The sequence below is a fragment of the Carcharodon carcharias genome, chromosome 4, assembly GCF_017639515.1.
Source record: "Carcharodon carcharias isolate sCarCar2 chromosome 4, sCarCar2.pri, whole genome shotgun sequence".
Taxonomy (NCBI): domain Eukaryota; kingdom Metazoa; phylum Chordata; class Chondrichthyes; order Lamniformes; family Lamnidae; genus Carcharodon; species Carcharodon carcharias.
This window is the reverse complement of record NC_054470.1, coordinates 7,046,862-7,070,309: the sequence shown is the minus strand read 5'-3', so window position 1 is coordinate 7,070,309 and position 23,448 is coordinate 7,046,862. Positions and strand designations below refer to the sequence as shown.

At 40.5% G+C, this 23,448-nt stretch overlaps 1 protein-coding gene across 1 annotated transcript; it reads right to left on the bottom strand.

The window, feature by feature from the left end:
- Positions 1 to 3,352: 3,352 nt before the first annotated feature.
- Positions 3,353 to 22,685, bottom strand: LOC121277123 (ARL14 effector protein-like). Its single transcript, XM_041186159.1, has 6 exons — positions 22,641 to 22,685; positions 12,662 to 12,698; positions 11,340 to 11,485; positions 9,551 to 9,684; positions 6,056 to 6,068; positions 3,353 to 3,562 (listed from the first exon to the last, which is right to left on the bottom strand). Exons 1-6 carry the CDS (start codon positions 22,683 to 22,685, stop codon positions 3,353 to 3,355), a joined length of 585 nt encoding a protein of 194 aa, XP_041042093.1.
- Between the last annotated feature and the right edge of the window lie 763 nt (positions 22,686 to 23,448).

The following is a 23,448-nucleotide window of genomic DNA, read 5'->3' as shown; positions in this document are numbered from 1 at the left end:
CTCCATTTTCTCTGAATATGTTGTCGCCTCAAAAATCAAGTCAATTTTTCTGAGAACTCCATGTTTGATTATCTCCAAACAGATTTCTGCCACAGTACCAAAAGAGATCCTCTCAAAGTCACAAATGACATCCTATGTGACTGTGATCAAGATAAACAATCCCTACTCATCCCATGAGAAGCCTTTGACACAGTTGGCGACATCGTCCTCCTCCAAAGTCTCTCTATCGTCTTCCAGCTGGGTGGAACTACACTTGCCTAGGTCCATTTTTATTAATCCAGTTCTAGCCAGAGAACCAGCTGCGATGGCTTCTCTTCCCACTCCCACACCAATACCTCTGGGATCCCCACAGGGGATTCTTGACTTCTTCCTATTTCCCATGTACATGCTGACTCCTAGCAACTTGTCAGTTTGTACATATAGATTGACAACACCCAGATATAACTCATCATTACCTCTCAATCCCTCTAAATTTTCAGAGTGTTTGTCTGACATCCTGTATTGAATGAGCAGAAACTTCCTCCAACTAAATAATGGAAAGACCAAAACCATTGTCTTTGGTCCCTGGCACAAACTATGTTCCCTACCTACACTGCTCCATCCCTCTCCCTGGCAACCCCATTCCATTCCTCTCCCTAAGCGAGCATCCAAACCAGACTATTCAGCACATTGGAAGATGAGCTTCCAACTGCATGTCATGTTATATGTGCTCTTCCTGAAGGTAGGTCCTTGGCTCATCATCTGCTGTTACTTCATCTTGAGCCAATTTTTTGGCAGCTTTTGTCAGTGGTGGTTTGCCATTACCTTCCACTCTTAGGAGCCGTGTGAGGAGGCAAGTCCCAAATCTACCTCAGCCAGGATGGGAATCAAACCCATGTGGTTGGTATTATTCTGAATCACATACTGGCTATCTAGCCAACTGAGCTAACCAGCTCCCCTCTCACTGCATAACCGTGACATTAAATCTGCCTTATTCCACCTCTCCAAAGTTGTCTGACTCTGCCCCTCCACAGCTCATTTCCTGCTGAATCCTTCAATCACACCTTCTTCTTACATACTCGACTATTCTAACATATCCCCTGCTGACCTCCGATGCTGTACGCTCCATAAAGTCATACAAAACTCTGCTGCCTCATCCTAAATTGCACTACATATTCCATTTATCCATCACTCCAGTATTTGCTGGCCTACACAGAAGTTAAGCAACACTTTGATTTAAAATTTTCACCCTTTTTCCAAACTCTCCATGATATCACCCCTAACCTATCCCTAACTGCTTCCAGCCCTATAACCCTCGCGTTAAGCCGACTCTAGCCTCTTACAATTTTAATTATACTCCCATTGACCGTGCCTTCAGCAGCCAAGGTCCTAAGCTTTGGAAATCCTCCTCTAAATCTCTCTGTCTTTCTTTCCTCCTGTAACACACTCTGTGAAACCACTCATCTGCCCTAATATCTCCTTATGCAGCACAGTGCCAAGTTTTATTGGTAACACTCCAATTAAATCCTTTGTGAGGCCTTAGTATATTAAAGGCACTATATAATACAAGTTGTTGTGGAGAATCATGTCCATTTTCTGATCACATGGTCTTTACAGGAGGAAAGTAAAGTATGCAAAATGTTTTGCTTAGATGACTTATGTAAAAAAAGATAATTTCCAGAGATTGTGTCAGTGGCCTTTGATAACTATACAAAGAAAAATGAAATACATATTTTTCCTCCTTCCTCTTCCCCCAACTCCAGCATTCTCCAAAATCAATAGAATGACAGGTACCTTGTTCTGCTATGCGGAGATTGAACTGCTTTAATGTAACATCTGGGGTCTGAACAGGTTGGGAATATTCTTACACTGCTTCTCCATCCCAAACTCCCAACTCTTTCAACTTCCCTCTAATAAAATAAAAAAGAAATCAAACCCGAGGCATCGTTGTATAACATAGTGTTGGTGAATCTATGCTTTTGTGCCAATTTTATGTTTAAACAAAATGGTACCCAGAAGAGAATTTTTTCTTTATTCATTCATGGGATGTGACTGTCGCTGGCTAGGCCAGAATTTATCACCATTCCTAATTGCCCTTGTGATGGTGGTGGTGAGGTGCCTTCTTGAACCACTGCAGTCCAGATAGTGTAGGTACCCCACAGTGCTGTTAGGGAGGGAGTTCCAGGATTTTGACCCAGTGACAGTGAATATATTTCCAAGTCAAAATGGTGAATGAGTTGAAGGGGAACTTCCAGGTGGTGGCGTTCCTATCTGTCAGCTGCTTATGTCCTTCTAGATGGTAGTGTTCATGAATTTGGAAGATGCTAAGCAGCCTTGGTGAGTTCCTGCAGTACATCTTGTGGACGGTACACACTACTGCCACTGTGCATCGGTGGTGGAGTGAATGTTTGTGGATGTGGTGCCAATCAAGTGGGCTGCTTTGTCCTGGATGGTGTCAAGCTTCTCAGGGGTTGTTAGAGCTATACTCATCCAGGCAAGTAGAGAGTATTCTATCACACTCCTGACTTGTGCCTTGTAGTTGATGGAAAGACTTTAGGGAGTCAGGAGGTGAGTTACTCACCACAGGATTCCTAGCCTCTGACATATGTGGCTAGTCCAGTTCAGTTTCTGGTCAATGGTAACCCCCCAGGCTGCTGATAGTGGGGATTTCAGCAGTGGTAATGTCATTGAATGTCAAGGGATGATAGCTAGATTCTCCCTCTTGTTGGAGATGGTCATTATCTGGCACAAACATCACTTCCACTTGTTTGCTGAAGCCTGGATATTGTCCTGGTCTTGCTGCGTTTGGACATGGACTGCTTCAATGGGAGTGCACAATGGTCAGCACCATTTGCAAATCATCAGTGAACATCATTGAACATTCCCAGTTCACCTTATGATGGAAGGTCATTGATGAAGCAGCTGAAGATGATGGGGCCTAGGACACTACACTGAGGACCTCCTGCAATGATGGCCTAGAACCATTTAACAACCACAACCATCTTCCTTTTTATGACTCCTGTAGAGCCTAACAAAACTGAGGTCTTTAATGCCACACTTGGTCAAATGCTGTTTTGATGTTAAGGACAGTCACTCTCACCTCATATTTTGAGATGCTTTCTTTATTTTTATTGATAGCATTAGTTTAGTCTACATTAATAGTACATCAATCATTTCTACCTTTATTAGAATTGTACTAGATACTATTGACAAATTAAACTATTTAATGTGCAATATCTGACAAATATACAAATTAACACTATTATAGAAAACAATTGAAGGTTTGTGAAAATCATGTAATGCCTGTCAAAAAACAAAAATGTTCAGTTCAAAAACTCATTACTGTATACACACCAGATCTATACAAATTCAGTTAACACAAATTAGGGAACTTTTGAACAACATCACTTCCTTCTGTTTCAATTCCATCATAGATCCACTTCCGATTACAGCGACATGTAGAGCCACATTTCCAAGAACTGCATTTGGAGCAGGGATAGAAACAGCCAGGGCAGTTTTCATCCAGACAGTCGCAAAGGTCTATTCCATTGAAAAGCAGCCTGCCAGTGTTGTCATATTTTCTCTGCCAAACAGCACTAATACAGGAAAAAAATCAGAACATATTTTAAAGTTACCCAAAAAAACAGCAACATAAACCCTCTCTTCAGATTCTACAATTGTTAGTTTTTCCACAAAAATTGCTGGAGTGTCAAATCTGATGAAGAGCCTTCAAGTTTTATTAGGTTAGAGCTACAAATTACTGGAGGTGTGAATTGATATTGGTGTAGTAGTACCAACAGGGTATCTGGGACCTCATGAATGTCTGATCCACCAGTCTTCTCTTTAACAAATTAAATTTAAGGATGGAGAAAGAACAGAAATAAACCAAGTGCAACTTTACAGTGAGCTGGGTGAGCGCTAGGGAATCTTAAGGGTTAAACCTCTTTAAAAATCTAGTCTTGTTTGCATTTCTAAAAATTACTGTTTAAGTTTAAATTTCATCTAATCTTAAGCAGGGATAAAGAAGCTGTCTACTAGGGAGCAGCTCTATTTAGTTAATTGGGCTTAATCTAATTTCTGTAGCTATAGCAAGGCTGACTCATCGAGTCCTAGCTAGTATAAATTCAGGGCTCTCAGTATGACTTGCACTAAGTGCAACTTCACAGGGAGTTTGATGAGTGAGGGAGAACACTGAAGAGGGGAAAGAAGTGCTCCTTTCTTTTTCTCTCTTTTTCAGTATTTGGTTCTTACTTTGGTACAGGAGAAGAAGCTGATTGGTGAGTAATTGGTGAGAATAAAGGTGAGTTATTCTCCTTATTCTAATTGTAATAAATAGGTTATAAAGTTAAGGTATAGCAGGACTGCTTGGCCAAGTAGAACGTGCATTCTGCAGTATGTGGGATGTCAGATACACCACTTGTCCTAGACAAACATCTGCAGGAAATGTCACTGGCTGCAGAACCTCTAGCTCCAGGTTTTGGAACTCAAGTGGTGGCTGGAGTCACTGTGGTGCATCTGTGACAATGGATAGCACGTTTAGGAAGCTGTTCACATTGCAGGTTAGGACAATGCAAGCAGAGGGAATAGGTAACCGCCAGGTAGTTTAAGAGAACCAGGCAGTTAATGCAGAAGTACCTCAAGTCGATCTTGCTTGTTAACCAGTTTTCCCATCTTGGATACGGTGCAGGTGATGGTTTCTCAGGAGTTCGGCAAGAGACATGTCTGTGGCAATACAGGTGGCTCAGCTATACAGGAGGAGAGAGAGAGACTGGAAGAGCAATAGTGAGGGGGGAATTTATTGGTTAGGGGAACAGACAGGCATTTCTATGGCTGTAGACATATTTCCAGGTGGTATGTCGCCTCCCTGGTGCCAGGGTCAAGGATATCACAGAGCAGCTGCAGGACATTCTTCTGAGGGAAGATGGACAACAGAGATCGTGGACCACATTGGTACCAACAACGTAGGTAGGAAGGGTGATGAGGTCCTGAAAGCAGATTTCAGGAGTCAGGAAAGAAATCAAAAAGCAGGACCTCAAAAGCAGTAATCTCAAGATTACTCCCAATTCCACGCCCTAGTAAGCACTGAGATAAGAGGATTGAGCAATTGAATATTTGGCCGGAGAGCTGGTGTATGAGGGAGGGCATCAGATTTCTGAGGCAACAGGACAAGTTCTGAGGCAGGTGAGATATGTAAAAGTTGGATGTGTTGCACCTGAGCAGGACTGAGACTAACATCCTCACAGGGATATTTACTAATGCTGTTGGGGCAGGTTGAAACTAGATTGACAGGGGGATGGGATCTGAGAGGGAGCTCAGATTTGACAGAAGCAAAACTATCAGAAAGTAGAAAAGTAGTAAGTGGAATTAAAAGTAAGATGAAGTGAAGGTAAGCATCAATTAGGATCAGAATGCAGAATAATCTTGAAAGATAAGAGCACACAATCTGAATGCATGCAGCATTCACAACAAGGTAGATGATGATCTGAAGGCACAAATAGAGATAAATGGGTATGACTTAATTGCCATTATGAAGATGTGGTTACAGGGTGATCAGGACTAGGAACTAAATATTCAAGGATATTCCTCATTTAAGAAGGATAGGCAAAAAGGAAAACGACGTGTTGTTAATAAGGGATGAGATCAGTGCATTAGTGAGGGGGGGATTTTGGATCAAAGGATCAAGATGTAGAATCAGTTTGCAAGGAGTCAAGAAACATTAAAGGGACAGCAAACATTGGTCGGAGTCATTTATAGGCCACCAAACTACAGTGGTAACGTTGGGCATAGTATAAATTAGGAAATTAGAGCTGCATGTAACATGGGTAATACAGTCAAAATTGGAAAGTTCTCGACATATAGACTGGGTAAACCTAATTAGCACTAATGCTGTGGAGGATGACTTCCTGGAGTTTGTCTGAGCTGGGTTCCTGGAGCAATATGTTGAAGAGCCAACTAGGGATTGGGCTATTTTAGATTTAGTATTATGTAATGAGAAAGGACTAATTAATAACTTTGCTGTAAAGGAGCCTTTAAGAGATAGAATTTTGCACTAAGAATAAACTATCGTTATGATCACTAAGGCCTTAAATCTGAACAAAAGAAACGATGAAGGTATGAGGGGCAAGTTGGCTATGGCAGATTGGGAAAAACACAAAATTTGACAGTAGACAGGCATTGGCTAGTATTTAAAGTATTACATGTTCCACAAAAATATATATTCCTCTAAGACAAAACCAAACCGGAAAGGTGAATCAAATGTGGCTAACGAAATAAGTTAAAGATTGCATTAGCTCAAAGCGAGTGCCTTATAAGGTTGTCAGAAAAAGTGACGCAATTTCGAATCCAGCCAAAGGAGGACAAAAACTGAGAAAAGGGGAAAAGACAGTATCAACGCAAGCTAGCAAGAAACAAAAGGTGGAGTATAAATGATTCTTTAGGTATGTGAAAAGGAAAAAAGTTAGCAAGGACACATGTAGGACCATTACAGGCAAAGACAGGAGAATTTATAGTGGAGAATAGGGAAGAGGCAAAGAAACTAAACAAATACTTTGTTTCTGTCTTCATGGAGGAAGATACAGAAAATCTCCCACAAATACTAGGGAACCAATGGGCTTGTGAAAATGAGGACCTGAAAGAAATTAGTACTAATAAAGAGGCAGTACTCAAAATTAATTGGATTGAATGTTGATAAATCCCCTGGACCCGATGAGCTACATCCCAGTGTTGAAGTAGGTGGTCATACAAATAGCGGATGCATTGGTGGTTATCTTTCAAAATTCTATACATTCTAGAAAGGTTCCTGCAAACTGGAAAGCAGCAAATATAACCCTACTACTTAAGGAGGAGGGCAAAGATAAAACAAAAAACTACAGACTTGTTAGCTTGATGTAAGTAGTAGGAAAAATGTTAAGGATGTGATAACATTATTTTCCAACTGTCTGGTTATGATTGGACAGAGTCAACATGGATTTATGAAAGGGAAATCATCTTTTGCAAACCTGGAGTTTTTTTTTTTAGGATGTTACTCTTGGCATAGATAAAGGAGAATCAGTGGATGTGGTGTATTTGGATTTTCAGAAGGCTTTTAGTAAGGTCCCACACGGGAGGTTAATAAACAAAATTAGAGCACATGGGATTGGGGGTAATATACTGGCATGGATTGAGAATTGCTTAACAGACAGGAAAGAGAGTAGGAATTAACCAGTCATTCTCCGGATGGTAGGCTGTTACTAATGGAGTATTGCAAGGATCAGTGCTGGGACCACAGCTCTTCACAATCTGTATAAGTATTTGGTCCTCACATCCAAATCAAATATTTACAAATTCTCTGATTACACAACTAGGTGGGAATGTGTATGTGGAGGATGGAAGGAAGCTTCAAGGGGATTTGTACAGGCTAAATGAATGGGCAAGAACATGGCAGATGGAATATAAATGGGAATGTGTGCAGTTATTCACTTTGCTAGCAAAAAACAAAGGCAGAGGTTTTTCTTAAATGGGGAGAGGTTGGGAAGTATTGATGCCTAGAGGGACCTGGATGTCCTTGTTCACGAGTCACTAAAAGCTAACATGCAGGTGCAGCAAGTAATTAGGAAGGCAAATGGTATGTTAGCCTTCATCGCAGTGGGATTTAAGCACAGGAGTAAAAGATGTCTTGCTGCAATTGCATAGAGCCTTGGTGAGACCACGTACAGAATAGTATATACAGTTTTGGTCTCCTTATCCAAGGAAGGAACTATGTGCTATAGAGGGAATGCAACGGAGGTTCAACAGGTTATTCCCTGGGATGGCAGGACTGTTTTGAGAGATTGAGGAAACTGGGCCTGTATTCTCTAGAGTTTCGAAGAATGAGAGGTGATTTCATTGAAACTTACCCTCTCTCGCCATATAAGAATGTTAATGTGGATAGAATGTCTCTCCTGGCTGGTTAGTCTATAACCAGGGACACAGTCTCACAATAAGGGGCAGGCCATTTAAGACTGAGATGAGGAGGAATTTCTTCAATCAAGGTGGTGAATCCATGGAATTCTCTACCTCAAACGGCTGTGAAAGTTCAATCATTGTGTTCGAGACAGAAATCAATAAATGTCTGGATATTAATGACATTCAGGGATATGGAGATAGCACAGGAAAGTGGCATTGAGGTAGATGATCAGCCATGATCTAATTGGGTAGAGGAGCAGGTGACAGACCGAATGACCTGCTCCCATGTTCCTAACAGACTGAAATGGAGATATGGTGAATTAATCACATTCTATACAGAAAGAATTTAAATGAATTAAAAGCGCATAAAGAGAGACAAAGGAAAATGAAAAAAATTTAAAACTCTATGAACAATTTACTACCTAAAAGGACAAACTCCACAGTTTAATTCTTCCCTTTCCGGTGCTTGGGTTCAGTAGCATTTCAGAACCATAAATCATGTAATTAACAGGGTCCTTTACAATATCAATTAAATAACTGCAACAAGATCCATTTCTCAACTCAGTCATATCAATGGACTAAATCCAACAATTTCATGACACACATGGGGAGGCTCATGGCAACATGGTAACTTCCTTGGTTTTGACAAGACTAATGGAGGTGGGGCACAAATCAACCAGCAAACTTTGTGGTGAATCCAAACTTTTGTATCACCTTCACCACCATTGCTGAGTTTTTAAAAACATTAGGCACCACAAACTTGCCACTATTTTTCTGAAATTTTGGGGCCTCACTCATCTGTTAATGGGAATGCTTCATCTCTAGTTGTTCCAACATCCAAGGCTTCCTGAGCTATTCCTTCTAAGCAGTCACTACAGTAGGCAGGTAACTTGTTCCCAGGCTTGCAACAAAGTTGCTCTTAACTTGCTAAGCACTGTGCACATGGGAAGACTTGTCCTTGAATTATTTATTCCTTTGTGACAAAGGCCTTAACTTTTACTCAGTGCCCTCCCCGTCACTGTACTGGTAGCTATCAGCAGCTTTGTATTTGTGGACTGGACATACCGTACAACAAGTGCACTGAGGCATTTGTTACCTTTCAGTACAGACCCATCCAGAAGTGTTGAGGACTGGGAACAGGCAGATACCATTATTACTTAAAATTAATACTTAGATGTTCTGCCACCAAAGTTTATTCTTCCCAAATTGTGCAAAGCAATTATCTGGTTGTAATCATCTTTTTGATTTTTTTTTAAAAATAGCAGAGATAGATTGATTCCCTTGTCAGTCCAAAATTTAAGGGTAAAGTTCATAGACAGGAAAGAAGAGGCCACAAACCGATCAGCCATAACCTTATCAAACGGAGGGGCAAAATGGCCTACTTCTGCTTTTAATTCATATGTTCATATGCATATTTGCCTCATTCAGCAAAACAGAACAACATGCACATTACAAAGACCAATGTTCCCATTACACTCAGACAAAACTGCTAAAAATGAAAGTTAAATTTTTTTGGGTCACGCACAATTTGAATACAAGGGAAGAAAAACTCAAACTTTAAAACCTAATAAAATTAAGCCCGAAATGAAATTAGAGGGTGTTCAGAGACATGAAAAGAGGCTATGAAAATCACGTTGAGGAACTTTACTTGCTTTCGAAGACCAGCTGCCTTAGTTTTGTCCTGCGAATCTCTTTTGTCTGCAATCGGGTCTCAGGGTTGAATTCAGCTAGCAGAGGGCCAGGGTTCTGAAATGCTAAGCATTTTAACTGGCGTTCTGTTTGCTTCTGCAACACAAAAAGGGATTGTGTAAAACATGTTCAATGATACACTACAATAAAAGATAATTCATGTTTCAAATATAACATTAATTCAGGTTTATTGCTCCTGAAAAAGTACAATGTTGTCCAATCTTCCTCAAATGTTAAAGCAATCTGAAAGTGATTGTTACAAACCTAGCTTAAATGTGTGCAGGGTAATAATTTAGGATTGGCAATGCTTGCTAACAGCTATACTTGGGGGAAGGGGTAGGTGCTCATGATATCTGCAGGAGCAACTTGAACAATGGATACAGTTCACTAAACTTCCTTCAGACTGAGGAGTGGCACAGATGGACAATTTGGCAAAGTGGCCCTTCATTACGCTCTAGATGATAAACTGCTGACTCCAGCTACCTCTTGTGATATACTTTGAGGACAATATTTCCAGCACAAAGAAAATTGGCTTTGCAGGTGAATCAAATGGACAGAAGTATGAAGCTGTAACTTACTGTTTGTGTGCAGTTTTTCATGGTCAGCACATCAAAATTATTGGTAATTCCAAGTAGAGCTTTACAGGGGGTGGCCTAGTAATGATAGTAGGAAACTGATTTGGGTGACGAAAGTGAGTGCAAGGGCACTAGACGTGCATTGATCTGCCTGGCATTCCTAATCCTGCAAAAGCTCACTCTCACTAACAACCTGGAGCTATTAAGACAGAGAAACCAAAAATCAGAACCAAACAGCAACCACAGAATAATAAAAAAACAAACATGTAAAGCCATTGAGAAATTACCCTTGTTCAGTGTAGTCCAACTGAGGTGTTCATCATAATGCTTAAATCTTTAGTTAATGGTATCTACAGTTCCACAGTTCTTCAAACTATTCTATGAAAATCCTGATAATGACTCAAACAATCCACAAAGTCAATGGGAAAAATAAGGTTCCAGCATCAAAACCTTTAAACCGGATTGGTAATCCACCCAATTTACTTTTTTTTCCCACCTTGATAATGAAACTGTGAGGAACTAAGACCTCACACTATGTATATAATTTGCTGTTTACCATTTAAACTGGCAGCCTCACAGAAAAGCAGCTCTGCCCAAGTTGAACACCTAGCCCCATCTACCACTGCTTTTGCTGGAACTCCTGTACAATTGCCTACAAGGCTGAGGCACACAGAGATGAATATCTCATTGTGTGAAGTCAACACCACCGGAAAAGTGAAGTGAATTTGGTTTTTCAGCCAATTGACCTCCATGAAAGAATACTTCATTGAATTTTGATTCTGGACTCTGGAAACCACAAACCAATATTTATTTTCTGTGGTCTCTGCACTGTAAAACATCCTTTTTTCTCTTCCTACTGTCAGAGTGTCGAGGCGATGTTGTAACCCTCCTCCTACATTTGTGCAAATAAGCTAAACCGAGTTCATCCTACCTTGAGTTTGTTGTGGCATCAATAGAAAATTGGATCACACAAAAACCAAGGGGTTGGGAAATACACCAGCGCTTGTAAAGAGAGAAACAAACCAAATTGTATTTCTGTTTATGGACAGGTGAGGAGATGAAAAATTAGTGCTATTTAAATTAATTCCCCCACCAACCCCATCTGTAACATGATAATGAAACCCAAAACTTCACGTAAAAACACAACACATATCACAAAGTTTCCTCTCATACCATTTTCTTTTGGGCCTGTGTTTCTGATGCATTTTCCTCTTGCAACAATTTCTTTCTGGTGTTCATGACAGGACTTTGAATATGTAAAGTCATCCTTTTTTGGGTATAAGTGTGCTCTTCAAGAATCTGCTCCATACCCAGCAGACCTGGATTCATTTAAAAAAAAAACAGGAATTTATAAAAGCAAAAATGAGAATAGAAAACCTCTCCAGATAGGCTATCAGGACAACAATCTTGAATCAGTACTTAAAAATTGAGTTTTATATAGCTTTGATTTTATATTTTGCATAAACAATATAAACAATATAAATCAATGTCTGACAGTCGTACTTTGTAAGGGTTGGTAAGGCTGTGTGTACCTGGATAATAGCAAGTGTGATTGAAACAACACTAAAAAGCTGATTATTTGGAAGTTTAAGCACAATTTCCTTTTAAACTTTTCATTTCCAATGTGATAGGAAATAGCTACAAGGAAGAAAAGCAGAAATTAAGCAAAACATGAGTGATAGTCAGATTGGAAAGATGAAGGTTTTTCTGCCAGGGGCTGATATTGAAACAAGTAAATAATTGATGGCTGTCTATACGTGAAACAATTTTATATTAGTTTCAAAATTACATTCTCCAATCAGCTTAATGGACCAACTGAATTTCACCTGTTCTTTCTCATATTTACCTCATCAGCCCACACAGGACACAAAAAAAACCACACAATTATGCTCAGAATTGCTCCAAGGATTAAATTAACTAATATCTAGAATAGATTCCAAGCTGGAACTGATCCAGTGGGCTGCACAAAGTATGACTATATTTACCCTTAAATAGGTAACTGAAGTGTTACTTTGCAACAGAGATCAGTGACTAGGGTTGGCATGTAAGACGTTTTTAAATATAAAACACAAATTGGATTGAGTTCACCTGGAATTAAGTCTGTTCTTAAAAAGGGCTATTGCGTTTCGATAGGTGAACTGGTCATTCGGAGTGCCGGTGTAGACATGATGAGCCAAACGATTCTATAATACGATCAGTTGGAGTGAGGCAGAAACTCAACTGTTAGCGACAGGCCCGTTAGTACCACAGACCTACCCACTGATCATCAACTGTTCTTCTGGATAACCTGTTGCTAATACCGTACTTGAAAATGAAACCATTGTCTTTAATTTTCTCAATAAAAGGGGGGGGGGGAACAACCATTGCAGGACTGCTACAAAAACAAAATGCACAAATAATTTAAAAACTTTGCAATTAGGATTATCTTGTATAGGTTTTTGCTAACTTCCAACCATTCAAACAAAACCTTTTAAGTCCAATACAAAATGCTTTACCAATTAACGAGACAAGTGTCAGGCGTTTGAGACGCCGCTTAATTCAACAGAGATTTGTTTTACAATTAAACAATAAACCTACAGACACGGCTTCAAACTCCGAACAATTCAAACTTGTTATAATCGCAATGACTCCTGCTATCAACCCCAATGTGTTTAAAGAAACGTGCAAGAGATTCCGAAAATGTAATGCCCATGCGCAGTTTGTTTTTAACTAATTATCTGAAATAAAATAATTGGTCTCTGGATCACTCGAACGCTCTTTCAATTTGTGGCCTTCGTTTATTTCCATCTACTAATGGGCTTCAATCTCCAGCTCTGCCCGTCAATCAGACACAAAGAACCAATGACAGCTGTAGCCAGCATCCAGTGCTGTTCAGTAATTGGCTACAGCGCTCAAGGAGGCCATTCGCCCCATCGTGTCCATACCGGCTCTCTGCAACAGCAATTCAACTGCTTTTACGCCTCTTAGCCCTGCAAATCTTTTCTCTTCGGATAATTAGTTTGTAAATCATCTTTCACTTTTAATTCCTATTAGGAACTAGTTTTGGTAGTTTGTATAAATAAACACAACAGGAAGAATATTATGTAACCTCTTGGTACAAAGCAGTACTTTAGATTTGCTCATCCATTCACAGTTAGTTTCCTGACTCTCAGCGCCCCCCCCCCCCCCACCCCCACACCCGGTGTATGGGGGAAATCATCTCATCAAGACTCTCGGGACTGATCTTAGACGGAAATCAATTAGAAAGTGTCCCTTGAGAGAAGGAAACATCAGCTGCCACAAAGCTATTATTGGGTAATGGATGGGAAGGAAAAAGACTTGTCTCCACTTGATGATTGAAAACCAGGTCTCACTTCATGTAAAATACTTGTTTTATTTCATGCTAATTGCAAAAATCAATAGTGACGAATTGGAGAAAATCTCAATCAAATATTTTCTTTCTCTTCGCTTGCCTTTTGACGAATGTTTAGATTAATGCTAAACACAAAAACATTTCGATAAAAGCAAAAAACTGCGGATGCTGGAAATCCAAAACAAAAATAAAAATACCTGGAAAAACTCAGCAGGTCTGACAGCATCTGCAGAGAGGAACACAGTTGAGGTTTCGAGTCCGTATGACTCTTCAACAGAACTAAGTAAAAATAGAAGAGAGGTGAAATATAAGCTGGTTTAAGGGGGGGTTAGACAGGTAGAGCTGGATAGAGGGCCAGTGATAGGTGGAGATAGCCAAAAGATGTCATAGATAAAAGGACAAAGAGGTGTTGAAGGTGGTGATATTATCTAAGGAATGTGCTAATAGGTGACATTAAGGGTAGAAAGCAGGACGAGCAAGGTACAGATAGCCCTAGTGGGGGTGGGGTGTGGTGGGGGGAAGGGATCGAAATAGGCTAAAAGGTAGAGATAAAACAACGGATGGAAATACATTTAAAAATAATGGAAATAGGTGGGAAAAGAAAAATCTATATAAATTATTGGAAAAAAGGGGGATCAGCTTCCTATAAGGACTCCATCCCATTCTCTCAGTTCCTTCGCCTCCGTCACATCTGTTCCGCTGAAGCCACTTTCAAAAACAGTTCCTCTGACATGTCTTCCTGCTTCCTTAACCAAGGTTTTCCACCCACGGTTGTTGACAGGGCCCTCAACCTTGTCCGGCCCATCTCCCGTGCATCCGCCCTCACACCTTCCTCTCCCTCCCAGAACCATGATAGGGTCCCCCTTGTCCTCGATTATCACCCCACTAGCCTCCGCATTCAAAGAATCATCCTCTGCCATTTCCGCCAACTCCAGCATGATGCCACCACCAAACACATCTTCCTGGCAGTATTCCGCAGGGATCATTCCCTCCGGGACACCCTGGTCCACTCCTCCATCACCCCCTACACCTCAATCCCCTCCCACAACACCTTCCCATGCAACCGCAGAAGGTGCAACACCTGCCCCTTTACTTCCTGTCTCCTCACTGTCCAAGGGCCCAAACATTCATTTCAAGTGAAGCAGCATTTCACTTGCACTTCCCTCAGTTTACTGCATTCGCTGTTCCCAATGCGGTTTCCTCTACATTGGAGAGACCAAATGCAGACTGGGTGACCACTGTGGAACACCTTTGGTCTGTCCGCAAGCATGACCCAGACCTCCCTGTCTCTTGCCATTTCAACACTCCACCCTGCTCTCATGTCCACATGTCTGTCCTTGGCCTGCTGCATTGTTCCAGTGAAGCTCAACGCAAACTGGAGGAACAACACCTCATCTTCCGACTAGGCACTTTACAGCCTTCCGGACTGAATATTGAGTTTAACAACTTTAGATCATGAACTCTCTCCTCCATCCCCACCCCCTTTCCGATCCCCCTTTTTTCCAATAATTTATATAGATTTTTCTTTTCCCGCCTATTTCCATTATTTTTAAATGTATTTCCATTCATTGTTTTATCTCTACCTTTTAGCCTATTTCGACCTCTTCCCCCAACCCCACCCCCACTAGGGCTATCTGTACCTTGCTTATCCTGCTTTCTACCCTTAATGTGACCTATTAGCACATTCTTTAGCTAATATCACCACTGTCAACACCTCTTAGTGCTTTTGTCTATGACATCTGTTGGATACCTCCACGTATCACTGGCCCTCTATCCAGCTCTACCTGTCCCACCTCCCCCCCCCCTTAACCAGCTTATATTTCACCTCTTTTCTATTTTTCCTTAGTTCTGTTGAAGAGTCATACGGACTCGAAACGTTAACTGTGTTCCTCTCCGCTGATGCTGCCAGACCTGCTGAGTTTTTCCAGGTGTTTTTATGTTTGTTTATGAAAATGTTTCTCTTGCCTAATTTTAGGAATAACTGGAACACTACGGAGATTTCGCCTCATGATCGTACCACTAGGTGGCAACATAATGCAGCCTGACAACTCAATCCAAGAAAATAAAACCATTAGGAGGCATTAGAAGCTGAATAAAAGAACATAAGGTGACAAGACAAGGTCAGGTTAAGGTAAATTTCAGTACTTAGTGACAACATTACAATGAGTGCCGGAATGGTTGTTAGGAAAAAGCCTACAGTTACTTCAGGGCATCGCAAAATTTCAAGGCCAAAATGTCACAGTTGTGAAATCGGCAAATTTAACAGTGTGTTTGCACAGAACAAGACCTCCAAACACCAATGAGATAAATTAATCCGTTTCTTAGTGGTAATGACTGAGGGACAAATGTTGGTCAAGACCTCCGCTGCTTTTCTTCAAATAGTGCTGTGGAATCTTTTACATCCACCTAACATGTCAAACAAGGCTTTGGCTTTGTTTCTCATCTGAAAGACAAAACTTAAACAGTGGGGCACTCCCTCAGGGCTACACTGAATTGTCAGCCTAGACTTTGTGCAACAGTATCTGAGTGGACCTTAAACCCATGATGATCTGCCTCAGTTGGTGGATTGGGCAGACAAGTGGCAGATGAAGTTCAATGTGGAGAAGTGTAAGGTGATTCAGTTTGGCAGGAAAAATATGAAATAAAGGGAGAGCCTCTAAAGGAGGTGCAGGCACAGAGGGACCTCCGTATATGTGTACATTGGTCATTGAAGATGGCAGGGCATGTTGAGAGAGCAGTTAATAAAGCATATAGTATCTTAGGCTTTATTAATAGGGGCATTGAGTACAAGAGTAAGGAGGTTGTGTTGAACTTGTATAAGACATTGGTTTGGCCTCACCTGGAGGACTGCGTCCACTTCTGAGTGCCATACTTGACGAAGGATGTGAAGGAGTTGGAGAGAGTGCAGAGGAGATTCACAAGAATGATTCCAGGGATAAAGAACAGTAGCCAAGAGGGTAGATTGGAGAGGTTGGGACTGTTTTCCTTGGAGAAAAGGCTGAGAGGAGATTTCATAGATGTATTCAAGACCCTGAGGAGTATGGACAGGGTAGATAATGAGAAACTGTTCCTACTCAAAAGAACATAAAGAATGAGAGGGCACAAATTCAAAATAATTGGCAAAAGGAGTAAATGTGAAGTGAGGACATTTTTTTTTCACCCAAAGGGTGGTTGCAGTCTGGAACAAACTTCCCAAAAGGGTGGTGGAGGAAGGTTCGACCGAGTTATTCAAAAGGGAATTGGATTCCTACCTGGAAAGAAACAATGTGTAAGGTTACAGAGATAAGGCAGGGGAGTGGGAGTAGCTGGGATATTCTTTCATTGATCCAGTGCAGACACGATGGGCCAAATGGCCTCCTGCACTGTAAAGATACTGTAATGTTTGAGAGGTTGAAGTTTTCAACAGGGAACAGTGGCAAGAGTGCTACTACTGAGCCGAGAGTGCCATTTTAATTGTTTACAATTCTATAATTTTTATACCTATGTACGTACAAAGTCACCAACTTTTGCAAGTTTAAAGCAGGATGGGGATGGGAGGTGAATCATGCCATAATCTCTGCTTCTCTAAGTTTTCTCTGTTGCTGGTGAAAATGAATTGAAGATCTCAATAACTGATGCCTCCACATCAAAAGAGAGACAATTGTGTTGAGGCTAATCCATTTTCAAATGAAGAGTTTTTGATTTTTTTTTTTGCTAAGACTTATAATGAGAAAAGGAGTTGATGTATACAAATGAGGAAGATTGGTGGTAAAAAGAAACCTACTACAAAGTGAATTTCTCACAGCCCTCTCTCTTGCTCCTTTCACAAAAGATTGAAAAAATAACTGTTTTTGAAGGACTAACATGTTTTGGAATTTTTTCTAATATTGTTGACGGGGGATAGGGTTCATGGTCTGAAATTGTTGAAGTCAATGTTGAGTCTAGAAGGCTGTAATGGGTCTAATTGGAAGTTGAGGTGCTGTTCCTTGAGCTTCACTGGAATGCTGCAGCAGGCCGAGGACAGAAATGTGAACGTGAGACCAAGGTGGTGAATTAAAATAACAAGCAATGGAAGCTTGTGCTCATGCTTGTGGACTGAGTGGAGGTGTTCTGTAAAGAAGTCACCCAATCTGCATTTGGTCTCAATGTAAAGGAGACCACGCTGTGAGCAGTGAATACAGTATAATAAATTGAAAGATGTGCAAGTAAATTGTTACTTCACCTGGATGGAATATTTGGGACCTTGGACGGTGAGGAGAGAGGAGGTAAAAGGGCAAGTGTTACATCTCCTGCGTTTGCTGTGGTTCGCTTGTGTTCACCCCATGACCAGTCTTGCCTTTCAAACTAATATCCTTGCGTTAATAATTTCTAAGGTGATGGAAGCTGCTTTTAACAATCAAATTATTCATCACCTAGACTCATCAATATAGTTGCCTATTTAACTATTGTATTGGTAATCTTGCTGCTTATGTTACACATCTTTGGAAATCTGTTTTGATGATTAATCTGTGAAGAGCAAGTTATCATTATAATATCTCCCACCAAAGCTATGTTGAAAAGTATCTGATTTCTTCTCGAGTCACTCAAATTACACTACAGTTGAAGCCTAATCCGTTGGTCCCTTTTCCATTATCTTGAAGATTTCCAGTGCTCTCTTTGGTCTCCCACTCTTTTCCTCCTTCATATGAAACGTCTCCATTATTTTGCTGACAATTTCATTATCACCTTCCTTTAAATCTCACAGCCTCAGTGAATGGAATATCCCATCCTCTCAGTACTTCCTGATTTACAGCATCTTATTGCTTTTATGCTTTTCCTGTCTGTCCTCAGGTCCTTGGCACTTCACCTTGCACTCTCAGTAAGTAATGGTGTATGAAAACTATCCTATGCAATGGAATCTATAATTTAAAAATTAGTCAGCTAAGTTGAAAGCTGCCTTCGACAAACTAGGCAGAACAAAACAGATGTTCAGCATTTAAATTCTTAGATTGCAATCAGTATACAATACTCATAATACAATAGGATTGAAGTCTTTAGTAAATAAGCAGCTGTAGGTGTGCTTGAAGGTAAAAGCAAATCCTTTCACTAGAAATCACTGCATTCCTCCAAGGAAATGATTTCACTAAACTTTCACCCATGGGACCTACGTTTGCATCCACTCTGAAATGAGATGCAAGTCTCCTAGATTATTTTTGAGTTTCCATGTTGTTTAGTGTGAGCCCCTTTACCCAGTAGTTAGAAAAGTCAGGGAATAACATAAAATGCCCAATTTAACCACATTGTGCCGAATATTGTCAATCTCGCTGGAAGGCCACAAGACGGCAAATACTTCACTTTTTTTTTGCAGAATATCATCAATTATGAGATATAAGAGCCATTCCTTTCTATTTTAACATTATTTTATTTTATAAAATCTTACATAATCATAATGCTAACATTAACTCCTCCATAATATATAAGCAGGTTTGTATCTGTAGTTCAAGTATGGGACCTATATTATTTGAAGGGTAGCTGCCTCTGCCCATCTCTTTCTCTAACATATTCACGTCAGAAAGCTAGATTAAGATCTAATATTGACGTTTGCATCAGTAGTCAGAAAGTCCCTATCTTGGCAGCCTGACATGTAGCTGCAGACCTCAGAGACCTATAGCTATGTTTACATTGACAGCGCCTTCTGCCAGTGGACTGTTATAAATACCTAGTTCATAGTAATTTTTTAAAGGTAATTTTTAGTTCAGAGAAGATTAAAGTTAAATGTAGAAAATAGGAAATGTAACTAAAGCAAATTGAAGACTAGTGCACACAAAAGATTGGAGTCATTTTGATCAAAGGGGTTAACAGCGAGAAAGGTAAGATCATAAAACAGCAGGTGGACTTACTTAGCTGGAGAATTGAAAACGAGGTAGATACAATGCTTGCAAAGAAATGTAGCCCAGAGAGTTGTTTCGTTTTGCGAGTTAAAGCTACAATTAATTTAAAAGCATTGTGAGCCCTGGAAGGTTATGTCATCATGGAGATGGGTGGAGGTTAAGAAATTTCTAGGATTTCAATTTGCGTGTTTGCTGGGGGAATGAGTGTGCAGCAGCAGGGGAAAGACCACACTGAAAAGGTGCTGCTGTTAACTGGTTCCAGGCAGCAACAGTGTTCCTGTTAGCTGGCTTTGTCATTCGGGCTCTGGAGAAACTCTGGGAGCTGTTTGATAGCTCTGTGCAGCTAGGGCTGAGGAGAAGTCCCACCTGAGGAGCTGATAAAGTGGCAGAAGGTCACTGGCTCCATGCTGGAAAGGCTTAGGGCTCAGGAGAAGTCTTGGGAGCTGTTTATAGCTCAGTCTAGTTGTGGAGGTTGGAGCTTGGTGAAATCCAGGGGCAATGCCAGCCCAGTGAAGATAGCCAGCTGTTAAAGCTGAAATTGAGCCAGTATGCAGAAACTGGAGTGCAGACTCGGAAATCCAGGGGAACAGAGTTTCAGGAGACGAGACTGAAACCTGAGAGTCATTGAGGCAGTCCAAGTTGGAGCAGCTTTGAAGGAATTCAGAGGCTTGATCTTTAAAAGTGAAAAGTTTGGAGTCCCTTGTGAGGGAGAACAGGGCTTCAATGAGATTGGTTGACTTGGTGTTTACTAATTTCTGAGTGGGTTGCTGAGAAATCCATGGGATCTGGCTTGGTCGCATTTGCTGTTTATAGTGTGGTGTGTTCGACTGCGGTTTGCCTGCTAATTTACATGTACCTCATATTATATTCGAGCATTCAGGGTTATGGTAGATGTTGTAAATTGTTTTATCTTTTTGATCTTGTACAGTAAAGTTTATTTTTTTTTCAAAACCCCCGGAATAGAGAGAACTTTATTCTCTTAGCCATTGTCTTGAATCTCAAACTTTGTCTACCGTGAACAAAAGGTTACTGGTCCCAAACCAGATCATACCAAACAATTGGGGGCCTGGTCCAGGATCATCATAACTGTCTAATACTGGATGTGTCCTTGGGTGATGGCTCGCATAACAATTCCCATTGTTCCTGGGTTGGAACAGTGCACTGTTCCTATACAGCTCTAGATTCACATATCAAAGTCATAGAACAACACCAATGCTATCTTAGAAGGATTTGGCGACTTAAGTGGGAGGACAATAAAACAAACATGAGCATCCTCAAAGACACAGACATACCAAGTAAAGAGGCCATGACCTCACATCAACTGAGGTGGATGGGGCATGATGTCAGAATGCCCGACTCATGACTGTCCAAACAGGTCATCAAGTTAGAGCTATGCCAGGGTGCCCATTCTCATGGGGGCCAAAGGAAACATTTCAAAGGCCACCTTAAAGCCTCCATGAAAGTTTGTTCTATTAACAGCAACACGTGGGAAGCAGATGGCCAATCACAACCAAAATGGTGGTACATCATTGAAAATTGTGCTAAGTCGCCAATCAACAAGAGCAGCCATCGAGAGTGGACGATGAGAGAGATGGAAAGCGAGTGCAACTGCTTGAGCCAGTGACCCATCAACACCCTTAACAGCCAACAACCGAGGTCCTCACTGTGGGAGAGCCTGCAAGGCTAAGATAGAGTTCATGAGCTATCTGCGAACCCGCAGTGAATACTGACATCTCACTTAAATCCAGCCATCTGCAAGGAATCATCCTTGACACGAGGGATTGTTGAAGAGAATAGACAACTCTAATACAGGAAAAGGATCTGGAAATGTATCTTTAATATTTCAGCCATTACTGCATTTTGACTAGTAACATTGCAAGAGTTTGATCTCCAAGATTGCAACAGGAGGTTAGCAACATTAAGTTTACTGGGCAAGAACTAGTGCTTTGGATGCAATTAGGCAAATTGTGCTTGGAATTATACCTGAAAGTTCTTCCCAGGCGAAGTTATGGTTCAAGTTTCTGCCCAAATTAATTTGCATACTCAAATGTAAAATGTAAGATCTTCCATGAACCAGCATTATCGATCAGTGTAATAGAATTTAATTGGTTACTTTGTCACTCAACTCTCTAGACCTTTGCAACTTTACCCAACTGCAAAAAGCACTGAACACTTGTTGAATCAAAGCAACAGCCAGAAGAAATTAACCACCAACTAACAAACAAGCAGCTAATACCCTAAAATAGTGATGGTCCAGTGTTCTTCCTACTGCTGAAAGCAGTTCAGCTATGTGAGTTTGAGTTATTTACTGGAGTGCTGAGCTATAAACTAGCACTACTGCCATTGTATATTGTTTGATGTCATGATGTTCTTGCTCTGCATCCTTTTGGTAGCCCTCACCCATATGGTGCTCTGAGTGGTTCACCTCAAAGTTGTGCGCATGCCACTGATGCCATTTTGCAGGGTGGAAGAACGCTTAGCACCCAAAAAAAAGGGCAAAAATGATCCCAATTTCACACTACTTTTCACTTTAGTATTTTCAAACTTTTAGAACTTGAACTAGTGCCTTTCCAGCCTTTTTTTTAAAAGAAGTCTCTCTCTTCACATTGGTGCAATTGGCAGAAACTTACCATCCTCATTATTTTGAACTTGGAGCATCGCCAGTTTTGTGTTATAGATCAGAGAATCTCAATTTATGCTCCATGTCATTCGCTTTAAAATTCCATTAAAGTCTTTTGTACTGGTTGGGCCAATTTCAGGTGGATTTCACTGAAGAAAAAACAATGAAAAATAATGGAAACTGAATGCAACAGTCTGTATTTAATAGACCATAATTTGCTGTAGCACAGAATCTAATTGCATCTGCTATTAGTTGGATTTGCCTAGGTTTTAAAAGTTGTTTAGGTTTTAAAAGTTATGGCGTGGTCAGTTGCTAAAATGTGAATCGATAATGTAGCAAGGGAAACTGGGTCTGAGGCCTGAATGAATAGGGAAAACAACTATCCCCATCAGTCAGCTGGCAGGATTGTGAAATTAATTGCACAAGGATTGAGAAGGAATGTAAATTATAGAGGGTGAACTCTTAGCCAGATCAGGCACAGAAAGAAGAATAAAGGGAGGGAAAGAAAGAAACTACATTTAAAAAATCTCCAAGAACAATTGAAACCTGAAGGAATGAGACTTTAAAATTGTTATAATTAATTTTCAGTGCCAGGGACATTCATTGGTAATAAAAAGCACTTATCACACTTTATAATTGTAAATAACACTTACCAGGGTAGGCGGAATTAGAGATGAGGCTACAATCAGATCAGCCATGGTCTTATTGAATGGTAGAGCAGCCTCAAGGAGCCGAATGGCCTACTCGTCCTAATTTGTATGTTCATATGTAAAAGGGTACTTGAACTGGAACGAACAAGATTTTCTGTGGCGAGGTTTGTCCACTATTTACAATTCAAATACAGCAATGCTACGCTATTCAATGCATTTCAATGGTGATCCAGGTAGCAAGATGCCATTTGCGCAAAACTAATGGCAACTTGGACAGCAATTTTTAGACATTTGATTTAAGTATGCATCTGCCCTCACTTGCAGTTGCTATACCATTTAGGCTTTTATGCAACTATGGAAGCAATGAATTAAACAGACATTTGTCATGGCTACTATAAAGTGTTTTCCCCAAAGTCACTCATGAACAATGTGAGTGTGTATATTTTGAAACAAAAACAGAAAATGCTGGAAAAACTCTAACAACATCTGCGGAGAGAAAGACAGAGTTAACGTTTCGAGTCTATATGACTCTTCTTCAGAGCTAAAGTGAAGTACAAATGGAAATCCTGTTGGAGAGAAGTGCAGTACTTCTTCAAGGTAGGCATTCCTGGAAGAGAAGTGGCAGCGAATTAAATGCTAAGATAAAAGCAAAATACTACGGATGCTGGAAATCTGAAAAACAGAAAATGCTGGAAAAACTTGTGTCTATTTTGCCCTGGGATTGAGTCATTCAATTTAAAATAACACAGCAGAAAAGCTTTTGTACTGAACAAGAAAAGGTTAGTTTATTTCGCTGTGTTGCTCTGTAAGT

Coding starts and splice junctions, on each gene's coding strand:
- LOC121277123 (XM_041186159.1), bottom strand. CDS start 22,685: ATGGCTGATCTGATTGTAGCCTCATCTCTAATTCCGCCTACCCTG. Junction 12,699..22,640: donor CTCTAATTCCGCCTACCCTG/GTAAGTGTTATT, acceptor TGTTGAATTAAG/CGGCGTCTCAAACGCCTGAC. Junction 9,685..11,339: donor CACAGGCCCAAAAGAAAATG/GTATGAGAGGAA, acceptor GTGTTGCAGAAG/CAAACAGAACGCCAGTTAAA.